The 21,735-nt window shown below is 41.5% G+C and overlaps 1 protein-coding gene across 3 annotated transcripts in view; it reads right to left on the reverse strand.

Annotated features, from left to right (window-relative positions):
* Positions 1–21,735, reverse strand: part of OGA (O-GlcNAcase) — a 42,433-nt gene continuing 20,698 nt past the window's right edge. For all 3 annotated transcript variants that reach the window (XM_050957996.1, XM_050957995.1, XM_050957997.1), the window contains exons 8-16: positions 21,191–21,349; positions 19,220–19,830; positions 18,627–18,801; positions 14,942–15,027; positions 13,968–14,072; positions 12,111–12,196; positions 10,169–10,361; positions 3,184–3,343; positions 1–2,358 (exon numbers count right to left, since the gene is read on the reverse strand). In XM_050957996.1, the coding sequence (XP_050813953.1) occupies positions 2,222–2,358; positions 3,184–3,343; positions 10,169–10,361; positions 12,111–12,196; positions 13,968–14,072; positions 14,942–15,027; positions 18,627–18,801; positions 19,220–19,830; positions 21,191–21,349 (1,712 nt within the window). In that variant the 3' untranslated portion in view covers positions 1–2,221. The remainder of the gene's footprint in view (positions 2,359–3,183; positions 3,344–10,168; positions 10,362–12,110; positions 12,197–13,967; positions 14,073–14,941; positions 15,028–18,626; positions 18,802–19,219; positions 19,831–21,190; positions 21,350–21,735) is intronic.

Below are 21,735 nucleotides of genomic sequence, written 5' to 3' on the forward strand. Positions count from 1 at the left end.
TTATTTACATTCACTTCTCTATTTTTATTCTATTTCTCGCATGGTCTTCAAATACAGTTTTACAGCTCATTTTTCTGCTACAGATAATGTTGATCTAAAAAACAGATTAATGAAAGTGGCATTCCAACCTTAATGAAAATTCATAACCATGAAAGACATGTCAACTCATCACTTTACAATCCTAGAATGATGGTATTGGCCTGGACATTCCAACTGTTTGTACAACTAACTTCTGTAACAATAAAAAATTCATAGGAAGAGACTGTGGCAACTCCTTAAAAGCCAAGATATAAGGCCACAAGCATCCTATCCTGTAATGCTATGAATCCAGATCAAGTAGAAAGTTGACTCTGGTACTCATTTAAAAACAAAAACAAAAACAACCACACTTCTTCCACCTGGTAAGCCAAGGATCAGCTACTTACTCAAAGCTGTATTAAAACTAGTGACATTCAGCTCTGATTTACAGGAGATCCCATAGCATGACTCTATACCTCTGTCTCTAAATGAAATGAACTTGTTTAAAATTAAATACTTCACGACTGAATTAAAAAATTATTCACATTCTGAAAAAGAAAATATCCTATGTGACTGCACTGGAAGGCCAAATGTTAGCTTCTCCTTTCAGGTTGCAGACATTACTGCAGTCTAATGCCATTTGTTATATAGCTTGTAAAACTTCTTCAAAGCTACACAGATGGGAACTTAAATAAGGACCTGAATGTCTTTTGTTCGCCACCAAAACCAAGAGGGACATTTAAAAAGAAGGAAGTTTAACACAGTTGATGGTAGCAGGTGAAATTAGTAGGGTAATGTAATGTAAAATGTATATTATTGGCCAATTACATCTCTGGAACACAAGGCTTCTACAGAAAAATCAATAACTCCCACAAATGGTGTGACTACCTCACTACCAGATCCCCTAACCATGCTGACTCCATTACATTAGTCAAATACATCAGATCTGGGTAAAAACATTAAACTCTCGGAATATCTGCAGTTACATTAATTAGGTAACCATTTAAATAATTTGTAAAAATGTGCTTATTGTGGTGTTTCTTCTACAAAAATTCTTTGATACAAACATGCAGGATTTGAAGACCCTGATTTAGTCAAACCAGTATGAACAGTCTTTGAAACAGGAGGCTGATCTGAGGACAAATCCTGACCATGGACCAGTTCCCTCACTTCCTCCATCCACCTCCTCTTTGAGACTGCCACCAAAATTAACAGGTTCAGCAGGCCTCCCACTGAACTGCTGTTTCAATCCCAGGAGAATGATGATAGCACCAGAAAGTGGCAGCCTTGCAACAGAACTGTCTGTCCTCTGAAGGAATGATCCTTCTGGATCAGCACCTCTTACCCAACATGGTCAGTTTCTAGCCCTGGGTAAGAGGCACAGTAGAAAAAGCCAACGCCGAGGACAGATTCATTCTCCATTGTGGTTTTACATTATTCAAAAGTGCCATCTTGGACCAATACCATTTCACTTTTCAGAAGAAAAAAAATTACAAAACCAGTAAACACAAAGAAGTTATTACGCATACAGCTAGTTTATATACACTGACATTTACAAGTCTGTCATTAGTGACTTTTGCCACAGACAACTGCACATTTGTCCCTACAAAGCACAAAGCCTGAACCAATGGTCATTAGCAGTGACAACTGGTCACTGCCTTATAAACAAGCATAAAGATAGCCAAAACCAGAACCGTCAATACCTGCCTTTAAATTGCTGACTGACACACGTAATCCTTCCCATCTCTGTAACATGAAGTACCCCAATTACACCCCTTCCTCCTCACATCCTGCTGTATGACACAGGGAAAGAAAATCAGATCTTAACAGTTACTCCAGATAAAGAACACCATTCTGCTAACTGCATATAATGGATGTAAAGAACTGCTACCAACCACACCACTGGGCAGGAGGGAGGGGCTCCTCCCAGACGATACAGCCCATGCAAGATTCCTTGGCACTTCACGCAAGACCAGGAAAGGACGACAACAAGGTTTCTCTTTTTCGGAACCAGGTTTTCAGCAGCAATCTCTTCATCCAGCAAGTTAACGTTTGAAATGTGTGATGGGTGGATTTTCACATAGCCCCTTTAACAAGTTGGCTGACTGCTGTGTTTGTGCAGTTAGACCATATGAAGATCCCCACCACCACCCGCCCAGCTGTTAAGGGACTACAGTATTAGAACACTTCACGGTCAAGGACTTCACAGGCTCCTTCCAAGGATAACAACATCCTTTGGAAATCCCTCCATTTTAGCTATTTCAAAACAACCCAGCTTGCTGTAAAATTCCAGGATTCTTTTATCATCTGGTCTCACTTCACAAAAAGCCCCACGGGAGCCTGAAGAAAAAAATAAGGGGGGGGGAAGAGGAGGAGGGAAGAGAAGAGTTATTGTAACAAAACCCTCGAATCCTGCAAACATCGTTAGATTCTTTTCCATCTATTTTAACATTTAAAACCGATCAAATCACTGAACTAGTGCCATACGAGGTATACCTATTGCCAGAAATGGAGGCTAGATTAATGGTAACATCGTGGATACCTCTCCACAAAGAGATTGTACATTTCTGTTGCTGGCTTGTAGACTGCATCCTATCAGATTGTACTCAAATCGCCTCTACAGGCCTACTTCACATGAAAACATCCTGAAGCTCAAGCACCAGCAGAGAGAACAGCACCACAAAAGGGCATGTGAATTGTTCAAGATAACTGCAAGCCTCAGGTATGCAGTGAGGTAAAAGGCCAAGTGCCTCCAGCATTCAAGGAGGAAGATCTCAGCATAATATCACACTTCGGAAATGGCTCCACAGATTTCAGCCCAGGAAATATAAGTGTGTGTGGCTGCTGTGGAACTCAGGTAGCCAAACTGCTCCCTCAGTTCTTCCCATTTCCTAATTTGCAAAGTGTTGGCTACAATAATAGTATCTTTTACAGAAGACAGACAGTAGCATTAGAGCTAGAATGTGAAAGCAATTTATAAACAACCCCACATGCCAACTTAGCAGAAATCCTATCTCCCACACTGATCTGTGAATCCAAAATGCATTAGCATCCCCAACCGTAGAACTCCCAGTTTGCCTAGCACCAGGGGGCTGAAGCACTGTGGTCATTCTTAAATCACAGTACCTTGAGCAGCCCCCAACAATTGCAAGTGCAAAAACTCACCATTAGCTTTCAGAGACGACAGCAGGCAGGCCATCATGCTTTTGGCCACACTTGGGTCAGTCACTTTTTTGTGGATGTCTATCTTTATCAGCGACGGGAAGTTGGCGAGGAATGTCTCTGGCAATACTTCCTGCTCTTCATGGAAACTCAACATTATTTTCTAAAGAGGACAGAAAGGAACAGTCTTTTCAGCATGATCAGTTTTGCTGATGTGGGCTCTTTTGTTCAGGGTTGTATGCCTCTAAGAGCATCACACACAAATCAGCAGAGACCAGGCACTTCAGATATATCTACCTACAGCAAAACAAGCCTTTTAAGGAATTGCATGAAATCATCATTCACTGACTCCTGTAATTAGTGCTAGTTAGCCTTTTACCTTGACACAGGAAAATAAATCAGCTGTTTAAAATAAAAGCAAGTTCACTTTTCAGGAGTCTTATTCCTGGTCAGTTAGAAATGCAACCAAGGTAGCAAAGATTTGAATTCTAACAGTGGGATAAAATGGTCTGGCAAGTGCCTGAGGCTGTATTAATGTTGGAAAGACAAAAATAACTGAGTTAACAAACATCGTAGAAAGTTACACTGCTCAGCTGATATACTCCATAAAGTAAGAGATCCCATCAGTCCTACCGGAGAGTTGGACAAGAATTTTAGAAGACGACCGCGCTTTGGAAGAGGAACTCTGCATCAGTGAAATTTAGGGACTGGGTGCTGGTACAGTGACAGCAAGGGGGAGATCTACTGGTAGAGATCATTTGAAGTCCCTCGCTCTTAGGTGCACTCAGAACCTTTATTTATATCACACTAAAGTGTGGCAGTGGTGGCATAGTAGCAATGCACCTCAGATTAAGTGTTACCATAATATCTAATCTACTTTACAAAACAAGAACCAACCAGAATTTGTTTTCCCATACAGGGGAACAATATCCACTTGCAAAGGGCAAAAATGTAACCAGCATTTAGGGCAACGACTGCAGCAAAATGGGTAATCAAAATGAGCTGTCCTGCCCAACAGTTTGCAGCCAAATCCACTGAAGGTAAGTTATCAAGCTGCTTGCTACTATTCTAAAATTACAATTCTTCCCCAGTACATCCACATGCCATCAGATGTATGCAAGCAGGACAGGCTTCTAATTCTGACTATTGATGAGGGAGTTTCTATCCAGCCTGGGCACAGACATCAATTAAAATCAGAAAGGAGTGTAAAGCCCATCCTCTGCCTGTTCAGTGCAGGACTGTTCCCCAAAGATTTCTATTGACTTTTTTGCAGCAAGTCAGTTACAAAATGAGGCAGCACAGTGATAATCTCTTGCATGCACCAGCTCAGCATTTGGTAAGGATTGTAACTTATATTAGAAATGTACTTTGTTGTATACTGATCTAATTTTGCATTTACAATATTTTTATGTTCTAAGCTGTCATCAGCACCAAAGTTTTCTCATTCACTTTAATATGGCAAGAGCAACCCACCTGAAAATTCAAAAAAATGTGTGTGTCTGTTTTGCTTCACTCGCTGTAGACGTATTTGGGGAATTAATTTTTCCACTTGCCAATTTTCGCCTCCTACTATTAACATGTCCTGTCAGGACAGGCCCTCTCTGTTTCCACTTCCCAGTAGTAACAAATGTAATGTCAATTCTCTACGAACTTGAAACTAGACCACATCAGCTGGCAGGTTCAAGAGCTGGACTAGTGGATGCATGTACTTTCTGGAGCCACCTGTTCTGACACCATAGCAGAGTTCTTAGATGTGAACATATCTGACAGATGGAACACAATGTTTAACTCTTCCTTCCCTGTTGATTTGCTGCCTGTGCTCTAATTGCAAAGACAGACTGTGGAGTATTCATTCTTTGACACAGACTGGCCAATCAGAATGAAGATTCTCTGCCCCTTTAGTTACTAGTGACCTGCACTCCCAGGAAAAAGATTCCGTAAGCGGTCAAAGGACCAAATTTCTCCACTACCTAACTCTCCAGTTCTGGAAAGATCTTGAGTCTCAACCCAGCCAAACAGTTTCTCTTTGGGAAGACTGTTCCTTTTTGACTAAAAGGAAAATTAACAGGTAAGGAGCAAAATTTGACGGTTTTGGTCTCAAGGCACAGCTTCAGTGCTTCTGTCTAGCAGTCCTTTCAAGTAGAGGAGGAAGACACAACAGGAAGGCTACTGATGGACAGGTAATGTGAAACAGAGAGAGCACCACCCTCTTGGAAAGGAACACTTCTTGAGGAATCACTAAGAGTAGAGCACTGTCCACCCAGTGGCAGCACTGGCTGATAATCCTTACATTCTGGATGTGCAGTATCATACGGCAGTCTTGAAAAGTTCACTCACTCAAGCCTGGTGCCACTCTGCCCAGGATGCGGCTACAGGCTTAGTGCAGCAAGCCTTGCACTTCAGCCGACACATAAGCCTCTTAGATATAAGTGCTGACCCATTCACCAAAATAACCCTTCTATAGGCCCCATGTCCCTTCCTGCAACTCTCAGAGTATGAACAAGGCAAATAACTTCCCAAAGGATTGGGACCAGAGCAGGTAAATCTTAAGGCCCCTAAGTCAGCCCAGATCTTTCCTAGTTTTCAGCTGGGAAGGAAGATATCTGGAAGTGAAATTCTGACATCACCGTCAAAAGAGAAAGCTAGGCTATTGATGGAGAACTGCTGTCTTGGAGGAACACTAGGAAACCCCCTTGGAAAATCATTTTTCTCACGGATCCTTTAATGTGCTGATGGGGAAAGCTAGGACCTCCAGGAAGTTGAGACATCGTTAAATATTTCTTGCAGAAATGGAGAGAAGGCATTTTGGCATTCCTGGCTGAAGTTCCCTGCTTTCTACACCAAATCGGGGAGACATCCCATGCATCTCATTTTAAGCAAAAAATAGTTGTCTTTCCTGGAGCACATCATGGCAAAGGCTGCCCTATTCAATTCCTCCACCTCCTTCTATAGTGTCCTGTCACACACCAAGAGCTTCAGAGCACCTGGGCTGGGGTGCGTCACAGGCCTCCAAACAAGCAGCTACAGGGACAGGGATGTTGATCTTCTGGACAGGGCCAAGAAATCTGCTAACCAAGTTTTTCTCAGCCAGTGTAGTATAACATGGATCAGGAGAACTAATGCATTCAATGCTTTACTGATCGGTAGAAGCTGAGGGAAGGTGTAAGCATCTAGTGAAAATACATCTTGAGTGAAAGCTTCTGTCTGATTACCTGCCACAGTACCTGGGTTCCTTTGCGTCCACAGTCATCTAAAAGAGGAGTGTTTAGAGAGCACTTCCCTAGAGGCACCTGCTGCATGCCAGTCAATTCACTCCAATGTTGGATTTCCGAACACAAAGGCCCAGAAAGTTCCTGCCCACCTAAGTAAGATTTGATTCCATTGCTAGGATTTTGCTCCTGCTGCCTCAGTGGTGACTGAGATAAGTCACCAATGCCATATTGTCCATCCTGATCAGAATGTGGCTGATCTTAATGGCACTGATCTTAATGGCAGAGTCAGTCATCCAGCATGTAGTACAAGTACATTTATATGAAGGTTCCTTTATCTCTGAGACACTCAGCAGCATGGTATTATGCTGTGGGCAGTATGTCCTATTCCTCAAGGTTTACATCTACTGTAATCTGCAGTCTGTTTGGGAACTTCTTTCAGAAGGGTCCAGTGGACATGCAATCATCTCAAGGAGGATCTGACCCACAGATAATGGGGACCAGCCCAAGTCATCTTTGCTGATCCTCAGAGGAGCAATCACCAGCTTTTTCAGTTCCCAGCAGTCCTGTGCCCATGAAATCAGGTCATAGCAGGACACTATGAACTCCAGGAGAGAGAGGAGCATCCTCAAAGGAGACACAGGGCAGAAGCTGAAACAAGAGCACAGGGCCTGATACCTGAAATGTAGTCAGCTTCCCCTTTCCCTGGTATTGTATTCTAAGATCTTTCCTTGACACTAGCTCAAATGAGCTAACTTTTCAAACAAGGAGCAACAGAAAGAGAAGCATCGTGACTATAGCCATGGCTTGGAGTATGTCAGCAACAAAAGCCTCGGAGTAGTAACAGCAATAGGGATTGTGCTGGGTGATATGCAAAAGTCACTGATGGATCGAAATAGAGGGGAAGTCTAAATACGTGTTCCTCAAGTCTATAGATATCGAGAGTCCCTATGACTTCTACAAGCTAACAAAATGGTATGCAAGGTCTTCATTCAGAACTGTTGCTATTTCACAAACTGGTTGAACCACTTCAGGCTTAGAATGAACCTTTTTCAACTTGGTCTTTTCTTTACCACAGCTAACTCAAGTACGCTCCTGAACGGTCAAGAGAGACAGATATTAAAAACATGGGGCAGTTAAATTAAGTGGGCAAAGATAGGGCATGCCCTCTTTTTTAAATTAAAACTGTTTAGAAGGGAGAAATGAGAACAACAGTTTGATGAGTGAGGAGCAAGGAAACTGTGTAGCAGCTCATGTTCAGAGAGGATCATCTATCCATTGTACTCAGTGATCAATGGTCCTGGGAAAAGAAGATTCTACCTCTCAGACTGCAATCTGGAAGGGAAATCCCAAAATAGGCAAAGGGCAGTAAAACTGAGTGGATCTGCGTTTGTCTCCTGTTTACAAGAGGATCCATGACCTGAAGTTTGGTCTTAAGGAGGTACTGGACTTAGGAAGTGCATAACTGAAAAGATCTTCAAGAAGACTGAGCACTTTGGATCAAACTGTCTGAGAAGCTATGAATGGAAGAAAAACTCTACTGATGTTGGCCAACATGGAATCCAAGATATCACTAAAAAGATGGGAATCTGTAAAGGGAAACCAACCCATTCTGTCCTGTGAAGCAGCACTTCCTTTCCTGATCCTCAAAAGACAGCTGCCTCTGTATGGCTCTTGGAGGCATTTCACTGTCCTGTCAGCTGTTACAGGAACACCATGCAACTGTGACTGGGGTGGTCTCACCAACCAAAGAATTTTCTATTTGGAGCTGGTCCACTGGTAGAGAGAGCAAGACAGCAAATTTGGTTTTAATCTTCTGGAAATGCAAAACCTGTCCTCTACTGCAGTGTATTTTCTAGTAGTGCTTTACTCCATCTAGTTTTAAATAGATAAAATGCTCAAGGTTGAAACTTAATATATCACAACAGCAGAGATTAGAGACTCCAGAACAGTCAAGAAATGAAGTCTCCACTCTGTAGAACTAAGCAACAAAGAATCCTGTGGTACGTTATGGACTAACAGACATTTTGGAGCATGAGCTATCGTGGATGAATACCCACTTCGTCAGATGCACCCACGATAGCTCATGCTCCAAAATGTCTGTTAGTCCATAAGGTGCCACAGGATTCTTTGCTGCTTTTACAGATCCAGGCTAACACGGCTACCCCTCTGATACTGTGTAGAACTAGTGCATAAACTGGAGCACCAACCTCCCAGACAAAGCCTACCCTCAAGAATAGGAGAGGAAATAATCAAAACAGCTGCTAATCAAACCCATTCTACAAAGTATACAGCTGTTTGGAAATGAAACTCCTCACAGCAAACAGCACTCTCTATTTCGCCGGCAAGGTCAACTGGATCGGGTTTGCAGATGGCACTTTCGTATTGCAAATCTGCGTCAGAAGAGGACATGCATGTTCCCCTCCCATTTCCAGCCAGCTTTACTGAGGGAGCTTGAGCACTGGACTGTTGGTTGGTTCAGCCAGGGCATGCCAGAGACTGCACTGATCTTGGCAGAAGACTATTCCTTTAGACCCTTCGGCCACCTTTGACACCAACCATAAGGTTTTGATGACTCAGAGGACCTGAGAGTAGACAAGAACTGTTCAAGTGGTTCAATTTTCCACAGACAAATGACAGAAGGTGACACTGGTAACTGCATATCTGCTTGGAGGGCTTTCAAGTAGGGTTCCATTGACACCAACTATTTAACCTGCGTCTATAGCAGCCTGGGGACACAGTGAGATGATTTGAACAACAGTGCTATGATTACGTGGATGATAGGCAGCTTTTTGTTTTTCAGTCAGGCATCCAGGGTGTTTCCTTGATGCTTTTCTAGTACCTCTAACCACAATAGGAAGTTACAGTTAGCACACACTCAAACCAAACAAGATTAAAGGTAATGCTGGTAGAGGCAACAGGAAGGCTACCAGACGGCATGGTGTCTGCCTATATTGAAGGGTTTTGCCTGCACTTCATTTAGGTTGCTTTTGGATTCCCAGGCTGACCCTTGATTTCCAAATGTAGCTGATGATCAGTGTCTTATCTGCATCTGCCAAAGATACCAGATCTCTCCAGTGGGGACCTTGCTATGGTCCATCTGCATAGCTGCATTCTGACCATCTGCATAGCTGTACCACACAAGTATTATCTCTGAAGCATGTGCTGATTTTCTATTCCTTTTCAAGAACAATTCAAGGGTGCTGTCACAACTGATATGCATTAACAATTCTTAAATTTGAATGTCAGAGCTGGAGGCAGGGCAGTCTCAGCGGAGGACCCTTCTCTCTAGAACTTTGTTTCACCTCCTGGGCCTGAAAAAGCAAGGGTGTTCAGAGGCACTCATGTGGCAGGCTGTTTTGGGGGGAGGGAAGGAGGAGAGAAACTAAATCCCTTTTTAGTTTGATTAGTGACATCTTAATTTTTCTTTGAATTGTGATGTCTCCTGAGCTGGAACTGTACCTTTTCTGGTTGGAAAGCTCCTAGCATACCATAAGCACCAAAAGATACCATTCTAATTATGCTAATTACATGCATATAGTGCCAACATAATGGCTACGCAATCAATTGCGACTCACATTCATATATGATTTTGTAGTGAAGATAAAATTTTGGTTTACTTGTAAAATGCGCAGATACCATGGTATAAATGCTTACACAGATCGAAGCGTGCTATTCTAATGATGAAAAAGCTCATAAGGCAAGTGGATAACAAATACCTGCTTTAAAAAACAGGATTGTAACGTTTAGCACAATTCCAGTCTCATGGGATTACTAACCTCTGCTTCAGACAGTTCTTTATCACCATTTGGCTTACTGTACTTTTCCTGCATAAAAGGGATCCAAGAAATTTTGCATTTTTTAATGAAGGGCGTTACATCAACAGTGCCCAAAGCATAGCCACATATGCCATCCTCATCTTCAAGGACAAAGCAGTAATCCAGACTGAGGGAAAGCAGGCCTCCCACTAACCTGCAGAGAGGAAAGAAGTATCTGGTTGAGTTCTCCACACAAACAAAGCAACCAGTCACTTCAGACTAGGTATTGTCACTGTAGGTTAGAGTCACAAGGAACAAGAGTCATTATATAAGGGTGGAAGATGAAGGCACTGATCTGCTCACTCACTTAGGACCAAATTTTCCATACTGCATGTAATCACTACCACTGTGCACACAACGGCACAAATTGCAAGTGCAGCTATGAAGATGTGGAGAATCAAATATGAAGTATTCAGGCCATGAGATCAGTGAGGCTGTGGCTCTGCAGCAAGGAGAAAGGGGACTAAGACCCAGCTGCCATTCCATTGCAATGGAGAGGCTTCCTCCTGCCAGGGCCCCAGTGAGCCCACCTTGCCGATAGCCATGGAGCTGAGGGAACAATAATAGAACCATCTAGTGACCTGCCCGGCCAGCAGTCCTATAGTCTACAACGTAATTCTCCTCTCTTCTGATTACTGCAACTAAACCATCTCTGTCAACTTCCTCCAATAGTCCCTGCAGACATGTCCATGCTGCTCTCCACTATTCTTCTACCTTCTTTTTTATCCCATTTATGGTCATCTCTTCCTGTCCCCCACATGATAGAGCTGCCCCATTAGAGTACTTCAATACATCAAAATATTAACAAGATGGGAAGAGAACTCAAAGAGCTCATGCTCAAGAAGTTAAATAAAAGCTCAGTCTTCCCTTCTGCTTTCATCTCACTTCTCATTTGTTCATCTATTATTTAGGCTGTAGTGTGGAGAGTTCATCTTGTCTTCATCTGTGATGCCTCACATTTTTATAAAATACATTTATGTACCATCAAAAGATAGACAATGGCTAGTAGAATGTTTTATAAGACAAACTCGTGTACTTAAACACAATATAAAACAAGCCTCTGAAAGGAAGCTGAAGCAAAAAGGCCAGGGGATAACTAAAACCACATTTACATTAAAAAAAACTTCCACCAGTGCTATCACTAGATCTGAACCAGTGGAAGCCCTAGTGCAGAAGGTCCAGCAGCAAGAGCTAGAAGGGTTTCCCACCATTTTAAAGCAGCTAAAAGTAGATCTAATCAAAAACTTATAAAAGGGTCAGTTTGCAGGAACCTTGTTTATACTTGAATTCACACTGGTGCTACCACCAGTTCAGCTGAACCACTGGTGAGAATGTCTATACTGGGGAAATGTACAGAGACAAGAGTTGGAAGTAAAACCTTCAATAAAACTAGTATTTGAGCATAAATGGAGTAAAAACTCCTGTCTTGGAAGTCTGATTGCCTTTCAATTATACCTTTCAGAGGCTGAAGTAGAAAAGGGGTCGTAGTCCACATTTCCTTTTATCCCTTCTGTTTTCCTTTCCAGTCAATGTTATGCCCTACCTCAACCTTCTAGGACCTGGTCCATGACACCTCTGCCTTCTCCTCCTACAAATCACTTCTGAACACAAGCTTCTTCCAGGAGGCCCAAAAACCCTAACTCAGCCCCCCCTTCTCTGAAAACTAAAGCTGTTGAATAGAAAGAAAACAAGTGAACAAAAAACCTCTCTGTTACCACTCTGCTATTTTGTGTTGCTTCACCATTTCTTCAATTATCTATGCTTTACTTACACAGAAAACTCTTCTGTGCAGAGATCCATAAAGCATCCAGCACACTGTTGTGCTACACACGTATCAACACACCAAAATTACAACGGCTGCAGATATACATGCACATTTTAAAAGTAATGATGGTCTACATACTTGTCTCCAATTAAGTCTGGCTGACTATGGAAAGGTTGATCAACTCCATCATCATACATCTCTCTGCAAATCTTATACACCGATGCCTAAAAACAAACACAGAATGATTATTTTTCTAGTTCCAAAACACCCTTTTATTTAAAATAAACACACTGATTAGCAAATCTGCCTTAGAGAGCTCATTAATACCGTCTCCACTGTGGAACAAGTTTTGATATGTAGTTTGGTTCTATGGATCCAGGTAAAGCATATTTTAACTGTTAGAGACTCTTCAAAGATCTTTCTTGCAACTAGTTAAAGCTCTGCCTCAAAAAACCTCACATCCACAACGCTTCTAAGCAGGAAAAGAATGCGGAGCGTCAGTCAACATCTGTCACAACCATGAAAAGCATTAAACAGGCTCATTAATTACTAAGTGCTCTCTGGGTATATTTAACAGGCTGTAATGTGAAATAGCTACAGGGATGTTTCATATTCAGCCAAAATAAGGTACTTCTGCAGGGCTGGATATGTCCTGACAGATGCCCTTCAGCAGCAGAAGCAGAATTTTTCCATTTGAAAACCTAACCTATTTATAGATCAGACGACATTTTAAATGGAGTATACAAGGTTTTTCTTTGAATACAAGTTGACTAAATGATGCATTGTCTTCTGCTTTCTTAAAAATCGGATTCTCCCTCTCCAAAAACTTGTATTCTTTGTGACAGCATGTCATAGGTATGGCCTACGCAAAAAGTTACCAGTTTTACTAAAGGTATAATTTTAGGTTGGGATTTTCAAATCTGGCTAAGGGACTTAGGGGGAACGAGTCCCATTGAAAGTCAACAGGGCCTGTGCTCCTAAGTCATTTAGATGATTAAATTCCACCCCTAAAGATTAAATTAAACTTGTGCAAAGCCCTGTGTGTTCCTTCTTTTTTCAATTAGAACCTGGCTTCTCAGTTTAGCTTGCATCAGTCAATACACAAATGTAAATGAAACCACTGTAAACACTTTTAAACAGATACATGTTCACACAATGGTTTGCACTAGTTTAACTATATCAATTAAATCACACCTTTAGTTAAGGCAGTGTAATTGTGTTTAGACAAGGCCTTAGAGATTATAGAGCTGTTCAAGGGCACAGGGCAACATCTTTACCGGCAAGACACTAAAGCAGTGTAAATTTACAGCATAAGACTTATTTGAGAATGACAGTCTCAAATCCCATTTAGAAGCCACTCCTAGGGGGGGGGGCTGAGGGGAGAGACACAACCTGAAGGAAAGCTAAGCACTTACTTTGTAAGTCCACAAAACAGGAAGAGGAGCTAACCAGGAGTGATGAACTCCCCAGGTAATTCGGTTATGCAGAAGCTGAAAATTCAGTGGCACTTCCCAGATTGACCGTCAAGTGGATATTTTGGGTGTATATGTATGTGCGCGTGTGCACACACACACACTCACTCTCTCTCTCTCTAAAAGGATTAACTAACAGCACATTATACTACATACACTGCCAAAGAAATCCTGCAATAGCTTACCACTTAGTTTTCATTTTAGAAAGGGAGAAGGGGCTAATGGCTAGAAAAGGTGACTAGTCTCTAGATTTATGAATTGTAGACTTGGCTTTGAGTGTGACTTGTCCGACTTTGGGAGAGTCATTTCACCTTTCTACCTCAGTTGCCCCCCCCAGTCTGTAAATCAAAGATACTTGCATCTCACGGGAGGCTTAGGAGGCTTACTAGTACATGAACTGCTTTTAGAAATCGATATGTAAAAGCAGCATATTATTAACCAAGGGAATATAGCAGGTTGAGGTAGCATAATAGCCAGTGGAATCAGTGCTCAACAGTAATATTCATTAATGTCTGACACATACCTCATCTTTTGGAAAGTAGGGTCTGATAGTGTAAACCTTGGAAGTTGGAGTCAATGGAGGTGGCTGAAAAAAGAGGTCATTTGCCCCATCAATAGGCAGCAAACGCTGTGAAAACAAAAGACTTAATATGAGTGTTTGAAAGGCAAGAGGGACATCGCACTCTGGCATGTGCACTGCAGACTCCCAAATTAACATTTGCTACTGCAGGCACCCCAGAAGGTGGGGTTGGTATGCTTTACAAATACAAAGACCTTATTATCTGAATAGGAATTATCCAATTTGTGTTTTAAAATATGCAATTGTAACAGCACATTAATGGTGTTATGTTAAGCTCATTTCTGCTTTAACATACTAATACCAATCATATCTACACTGTCTCCGTGTAAGAACATAGCATGTCAGGAGGAAAGGTTTGGTCTGAAGAGGGTTAACTGGCCAGAGGAGACGCTTTATCCCAAAAGCAATGCGCTGATTCTATTTGCTGCGCGCAGAGCACCTGTGAGGGGGAAAAAGTACAGCACTTGAAAAATCCATGAACAAATTCAAACATGGTGTAACAGAGGTTTAAGAATATTCTCCAATTGAAAGCTTCCCAGTAAAATGAGTTACAACTTTGTTTAGAGAAGAATCAAAACGTGTGTCAGTGACACTCTCTTGCTCATGGAATTCCCATTGGCAGACAAGCATGCGCGCATTGTGCAATTGCGGGCGCAGATAAAAACGCTGTGCGACCTGCAAAGAAACAATGTGAAATGTACAACTAAAGCCGCTGCGCTTCGCAGGCGCAAGGGACACGCAGCATCTCCTTGAGAAATTACTGTGGAAAGGGGAGGAAAATTATTTTAAAACCAAGCTAATTGGACTTCGGACCAGAAAGCCTTCGGCAGACCAATCCTTCCAGACCTCTGTTGCGCAACAAAAGGTTTCTCATAAAACAAAGAAAATGTCATTCAGTTGTGAAGTCATATTGATACCTGGAACTCTCCTGCTAGACCACCTCTAAAGGCCCAGGGTTCTTGGTCTCCACTTAAGAACTGTGCTGAAGATTGACTACGACACCCTGTTGAGATCAGATCCAAGCGGAGAACGTTACGAGAAGGGGGATTTCCTGGGGGGTCTAACATGTCCAAAAAGCTAACATACACTTTGTGGAACAAGCTCTCTAACTGAGCTATAATCCAGGACTTTGGGGGAGGCTGTAATAATGTTGTACAATTGGTAAAGATTCTAAGTGCTCATGCCCTTAATGGATAAATAAAATGCAATATGTATGTTACCGTTTTCAGATAATGGGCTAAAAGAGCAGACAATTATTTAAAAAGCCAATAATACACCTCATCCCACACTGAGAGGCAAGAGATTTGTGCAATGATATAAGCTTCCCAGATCTGTTTGTAAATTCTTTTGCCTACATTTATGGCAGAAGCATCATGTCCTCAGTGAAAAGAGGACATTTTGGAAGCAATATGGCTTGGTTATTAGCGACTACTGCAAATTTCAAAGAGATAATACAAGACAAATTCCATTATCACAGCCCCTTGAAAAAACTGGACCTGTCTGAAGTCACATTTTAGTATTTGTTTTAATCTTGTCAGAAAACTAGGATTGGCAATAAATGCACAGAATGGTCTGATTCACTTGAGACAGCTAGGACAGCTGTATGGAACAATGGTCTCATTGCAACAGACTAGAAAGGCCAGCTTAACTCAGTTCTGGCCCATGCATTTACAGTGCTATGACATGCTGAAGAGGCCAGTAAGTTAACTGCAATGAACTCACAGTTTGATTGTAATTACTAAAGAACTGTTGAGCAAAGACAGTTTTATTTTTTGCTTTTTAGCATCTTATTTCTTCCTCCTCAAGCATGTCAGTCACACTAGGTTTCCTACCAACCAACCATGAGGCCCATTAAAATGCTCAGCATATAATATTATTAAGTACTGGAAAATCTACTTTCATCAGCAAGTTTAGTATTTAAGACTGTTCCATTAGCCAAGCATTACAGCTTTTAACACCAATTAACATATATGACATTTTTGACAGAGGGAAAGATCAGGTAAATGTTTGGAATAGGGATTACAATTACCTGCCTAGTTTTCTGATAAGATAAGCAGCGCAAAAGTTCTTTTCCTTTTGTGGACAGCAATCTACCTCCTGTTCAAGTAACAGTCTCAGATCAATACAGTCAATTATGTTGTGCTAGTCAGAGAGTCCCAAAATGTACCAAGTTTGACATATTATAATCAAGTAATAAATTTTAAAAAGACTTATTTAGTAGTATAAATTTAGAAAATAATCCAAATATCAGGATTTAAGTTTAGCTTGCTCCCACGTCTGAATGTTTGATGTAAAAAGATACCCTTTACAACTATAAGGTTTAGTCATTAACTTGGAAGACAGTATTTGTCTCTCCTTTGAGACTACAACATAACTAGCACTTCCAATTATTACAGTAAAGAGCTGCGTGAATGAAGAGCTGTGTAAATGAAAAACATAGTTAATGCCTTAGTCGCTGCGCAAATGTGACTTCAGTTCATGCCTAGTGCACATCTAATCTGAGCTGCCTCACAGACAAAACCTTTCCATTTTAATTAATTAATGACGACGCGCTGCGAACATCTGGCGCTGTCCATCCAATAGCAGTAGAAACTTGTGCTGAGGATTCTCCCATCTGTACACAGTGGGGAAGAAGACAATAGAAGGCATTAGTAATCCATAGTACTGTACAACCACACTATTTAAAGGGACTGAATGCTAGCTGGACTGGGAGGAGAGGTGAAGAAAATGAACTTTCAGTGGACCATTGAACACGCCATTGTGGGAACTAATTTGGTTCAGTGTATTTAACCTACATGAGCTATATTAATACGAGCTGTGGAAATGTATTCCTGTTGAAGATCTTGTCAACTATGCATTTTTTAAAACTACTGTAAAATTAAATAAAATAAAGAATGAGGAGACTGTAGTATCTCCTCTCCTAAATCACATTCCTGGGGCATGGAATCAGCCTGTACAGTGAGAACTCTTACTAGGTCTTCTGGCTACTTAAGATAAGTTTTGGGACTCAGACTGAACAGGGCTAATATTTGCAGAAGTGGCTCCTGATGTGGATTGCCTCAATTTTTGAGTGCATAACTTGAGACTGCTTAGATCCGATTTTCAAAAGGCACAAAGAATAATTCATGACTTCAGCTACAGTCATTGGGAGCAGCAGATACTTAGCAACTTTGTAAAATCAGGCCCAAGGGGACACAAATTAGAAACTTGAAGCAGCCAAAACTCAGACGACCACTTCTGAAAATTTTGGCCTACGTTTTTAAACAAATAAATTGAGCCAAAGAGAAACTTTCTGTTTACATCTCAATGTAAAGTCAGAGTAACAATACTAAGCATTTTTGTACAGGTTTTAAGGAGTCGTGAAGTCAAGCTTTTAAGCTGCACAGGGATGTAGGCATGTTTTTAACACATTAAATGCTACCAGTCTCTTTTCAAAAGACCTTACAGCTATTATTTTTTGCTCCTTTTACACGGTAAAAGGCGGATATTTGCTCACCTCTTTTTAAAACTTTTCATATCTCAAGGGATCAGTGGATATTTCAACTACACAAAGTGCAAGTGAACTTCACCTTGCCCTAGCTGAGTTGACTTGATGACCTGCTAGGTCTTTGTCTCTAAATGATAAATTATTTAAATCTAGCTACAAGTTGGTAGGATTTAAGAACAACTGAAACACTAGAACTAGAAGGCTGTGTAATGGTTATCCACAGTGAAGTTTGTGACAGCTACAAAAATTGTGACATGAGACCATCAGCTTTGCGGCCTGCTGTGTATGACAAGCAAGTCCACAGCATATTCCTTACAGTTGAATTGAAACCTGAAAGTAAAATAAGGTCACTAGAAGAACCCAGGCCATGCTGGTGCTATCTGCCAACTTAGGAACCCCCAAAAACATGTTTCAGCAAAAAAAAAAAAAAAAAAAAAGCTGCATACAAAAAATGTCTTTCAAGCTCTGTTTAAAGTCTCTGATTACATCTGGACAAAAGATGACTTACAGAGCTCTCCCATTTCCACCCTTTGCCAAAAATCACCGATTTGGAAAATGTTAAAGCAAACCATTTTGCACCAGAATAGCCTTATATGCTAGAGCTCGCATGCGCAAGGGCTGGGAGGATCGGCTTCCTCTTGGCCAGGCCCATTGAAAGGTCACTTCTGCAATTGTTCTGTTGAAGACAGCAATAATGTTATCAAGACAGAGCAAGCAGCAGATGGCTGATGTGCGGTCACATTTCATAGTGTCATTTCCAATCACATAAACAAGGTGTCAAGGGAGTTACATGGCATAGTCCAGTGTGCATTCAGTCAGAGCAAGTTAAAGTCAGTGCTTACGTTTCAGAGATGAGATTTAAGTTTCATTAGCCCAAGAAGAAAAAACTGAAGTTTCATGTAACTGCTAGTGCATGAACACTGTTACTCATAACACCAGTATGAATTCAAAGTAGAGTAAACGGTATTTCAGAATAGTGAGACAGGAAAGATTTTAATGAAGATCAAATTAGACCATAAGCCACAAATAATGCATTTTCTGAAATATTTTTTCCGTGGGCTAATTAAAAACAAAAACACACTATCTGAGTGTAAAACAGTTCCCAGTGCACCTACCTAACCACTGCACAAAAGATTTCACCATTGACATGATACTCTTGATATCCCAGACGTAGGAGTACATGTCATAAAGGATCGTCCTGTTGGCACAGTTGGAGAGGCGAGTGAACATTCCCATGACCAATCCACACATCTCTTCAAACTTGGCTGCTCGGGAGCGCCATTCTTCAATCTATTGAGGGAGACAAAAGATCCACAAGATCAAAAATACTCTTCTAGAGACTAGATTTCTCCAAACAAAAAACTGCACTATGCTGTATTTTTTTAAAAAAAAATTGTATAAGTTTTTTCGTTACAGTTCCGACTGACAACCTTTGTTCAATACCCTTTCACTACTGCTGCTACATAAGGGAAGGCCAAATTGTGCTTCTCTGATCAAATGCCAGCAATCTTTGCATGCCTTACAGCCCTTGCACAAAGCATGCCTTTGGGCTATACGATCTACTCTAAGTTCTTTTAAAAATAATGACATGCAACTCCTGGCTTCTAGAAAGTTGCCAGGGACACAATCTCCCGGTATTATAGGAAAAGTGTAATGCACCTCAGGATTATGATTTAAGGAAAGAAAAATAAGACTTAGTCACACTCACTTTTTCAGAGTCCTTTCCTTTACAATTAACACTGACAACACTGCTATTTGCTCTGAGCCACTGGAACTCTCTCAGCATCTGTGCACCTTTGGGCCCATGTTCATAAGGAAGGTAGAACAAGTCAGCAAGTAACTGAAGATCCTCTAGAGTCACAGGTTCTGCTGTGTAGAGAGGCTTCTCATTTGGCCCAGGCACAAACTGTTCCTTATTCATTTGCTCATCAGTCTGCATAGGGGCAATGTCACTACCGCAGTCTTCCTGCATAGACATCTCTGGGGATTTAGATTCAGCTATGCTCTCTTTATCAGTATCCATTGGTTTTAGCTCCTCAGACATCTTAGCTTCAGCAATATCCGTCAGTATTTGATTAACATTCTTGTCTGTGTCCTCTAGTTTTTCCACGACCATGTCCATTGGTTCCTCATCAGAGTGCTTCTTTTCTTCCTCCTTGACCAGTGCTGGTGGCTCACCGGTCAGCGCTGCCCCCTGACTCATGATGGGCTCTTGGTAAACAGTAGTAACCACAGTTGTTGAATTCAGAGAGGATGGTGCAACCAGAGGCACCACATCAACTACGCTGGTTTTAGCACCGCTGTGGGCCACTTGCCTACCTGAGAATAGAACAATCAAGTTTAAAGTCTGCAATCTCTACCAACACCAAATAAACCTTTCTGAATAATATACATGATCAGTTGTCAAGGTACGTAAAACCATCATTAGTGACTCCCTTACAGTGCTGCTAAGAATATAAACTTGTCAAAGTATAAAGCCTGTTCAAGAGATCTACCATGACAGACATTTGAATTGGAAATTTCCCCATCTCATATATGATTGGTGGCAAAAATGGGACGGAAGCGGCTTTCTAAATAGACTAGTTAATATTTATGCACTTACAGCACTGTTTGTAACTAAGGTGAGAATGAAAAGGTTATCAATTAAAAGTAACATTAGTTCTCTGAGCGCATGGCCCTATAGAACCATACTGAGATTGGGTGTCCTGCCATGAGGTTACAGAACTTACTTGAAAGCAGTTAGGTAAGTGTGTATAAGCACCTTTATTCTAATACTCCTAGGACCCAGGGTAATACAGTCCATCCTCAACTGTCCCTCAGTTTCTTCAAATCCAGGCATAGCTTTAAAAATCACTGACGAGAGGAGACTGCCTCCACATCAGGGAGCACTACTGATCCTGAGAGTTCAGGCAGAGTAGGTCGTTTGAGGGGACAGGGAGGAGAAAAGGCAATGGATAGAGACCTTGGCCTCATCACCATTCCCTGTCAAATCCAGTTAGATTAAATCCTTGATAAGACTTGAACCATGGAGCTGTCCAAAAGGGACAACTGAAGCACTCATGACATTTTTGTCCGTCACCCGCTGGTGTGTAGTGGGATCCCCGATTCTCTCAGGAATGACATAACTATAATGCCAAGCTCTGATCTGGCAGGAACAATGGGCCCCACAGATCCATGGGTTCTACCTCAGAATTTGGCTCCTACCGCAGTGAGGACTCATCCATATTGTGCTGAGGGGACACCACTCCTGAAAATGAGCATCAGAGGAATCAATCCAACAGCTTTCACTGCACACTGTTATTGGTTTTAAGTCATCTCACATCCCTTTCATGGGAGACCACCATCCTTTCCCAGGCCCCCAGTATCTATGGAAGTGCACTGCATTGGGGCCAGTCAGATATGATAGTATGACCTCTGTTGATCCTCTTTTCTATACAGAATGACCTCCTGGAACTTCTGGGATCATACAAGACACTTTCCTCAGCTCAGTCAGGATCATCTTTAATAGACCTGGTTTAACAGTTCCTGCACAAAAAAGGTTGATAATACTTCCATTTCTGCTTAACGAATCATGGAAATATTTTTGGCTTTGAAAAACTATTTCTTTTAGCCCCAAACCTAAACCTTTTTGACAGGTGTTCCTACTGTGCCCAGAGGAAAACCAAGCAATTCAACTCACTGCTGTATTGGTGAGGTACCCCAAACTCCTGCAGCCACTCTGTTAAGGCCAGCTTCAGAGCCATTTGAGGGCTATAGAGGACATCAGTTTCAATATCTTCATCACTCCCTTCATTTTCCAATTTAATCTGGATTGATACTGTACTGTCTTCAGTGTCAGCTAAAGGAAAAAAGTTGAGAAAACAGCACATAAGTCGGTATGCAAGATTCTAGATCAGATTTTTTTTTTTTTTTAACTCTCAATAAGAGTGCTAGACCAGGAAACCCAAGCTTTGCCAGATAGCCTCATCTTGCAAAAACAGAACTGACAGCTGCATCCAATGTGTGTGAAATGGACCAAACTGCAGCCTCTCTCAGCTTCAACATGGAAGTCCAGCAACAAAGAATACAAATCCGATCATGCAATGCTCCTTCTTGATCTGAGTGGAGGCTTCTTAGTTCAAAAAGGAGCAGAATAAGAGTGTAACATCATGATTTGCCACTAAAACCATTTCTACAAGACCTCTAACAAGTTGGTCCAGTTGTCTTTCCCTTGTCCCAACTCAA

The sequence above is a fragment of the Gopherus flavomarginatus genome, chromosome 6 (genome assembly GCF_025201925.1).
Source record: "Gopherus flavomarginatus isolate rGopFla2 chromosome 6, rGopFla2.mat.asm, whole genome shotgun sequence".
Classification (NCBI taxonomy): Eukaryota; Metazoa; Chordata; order Testudines; family Testudinidae; genus Gopherus; species Gopherus flavomarginatus.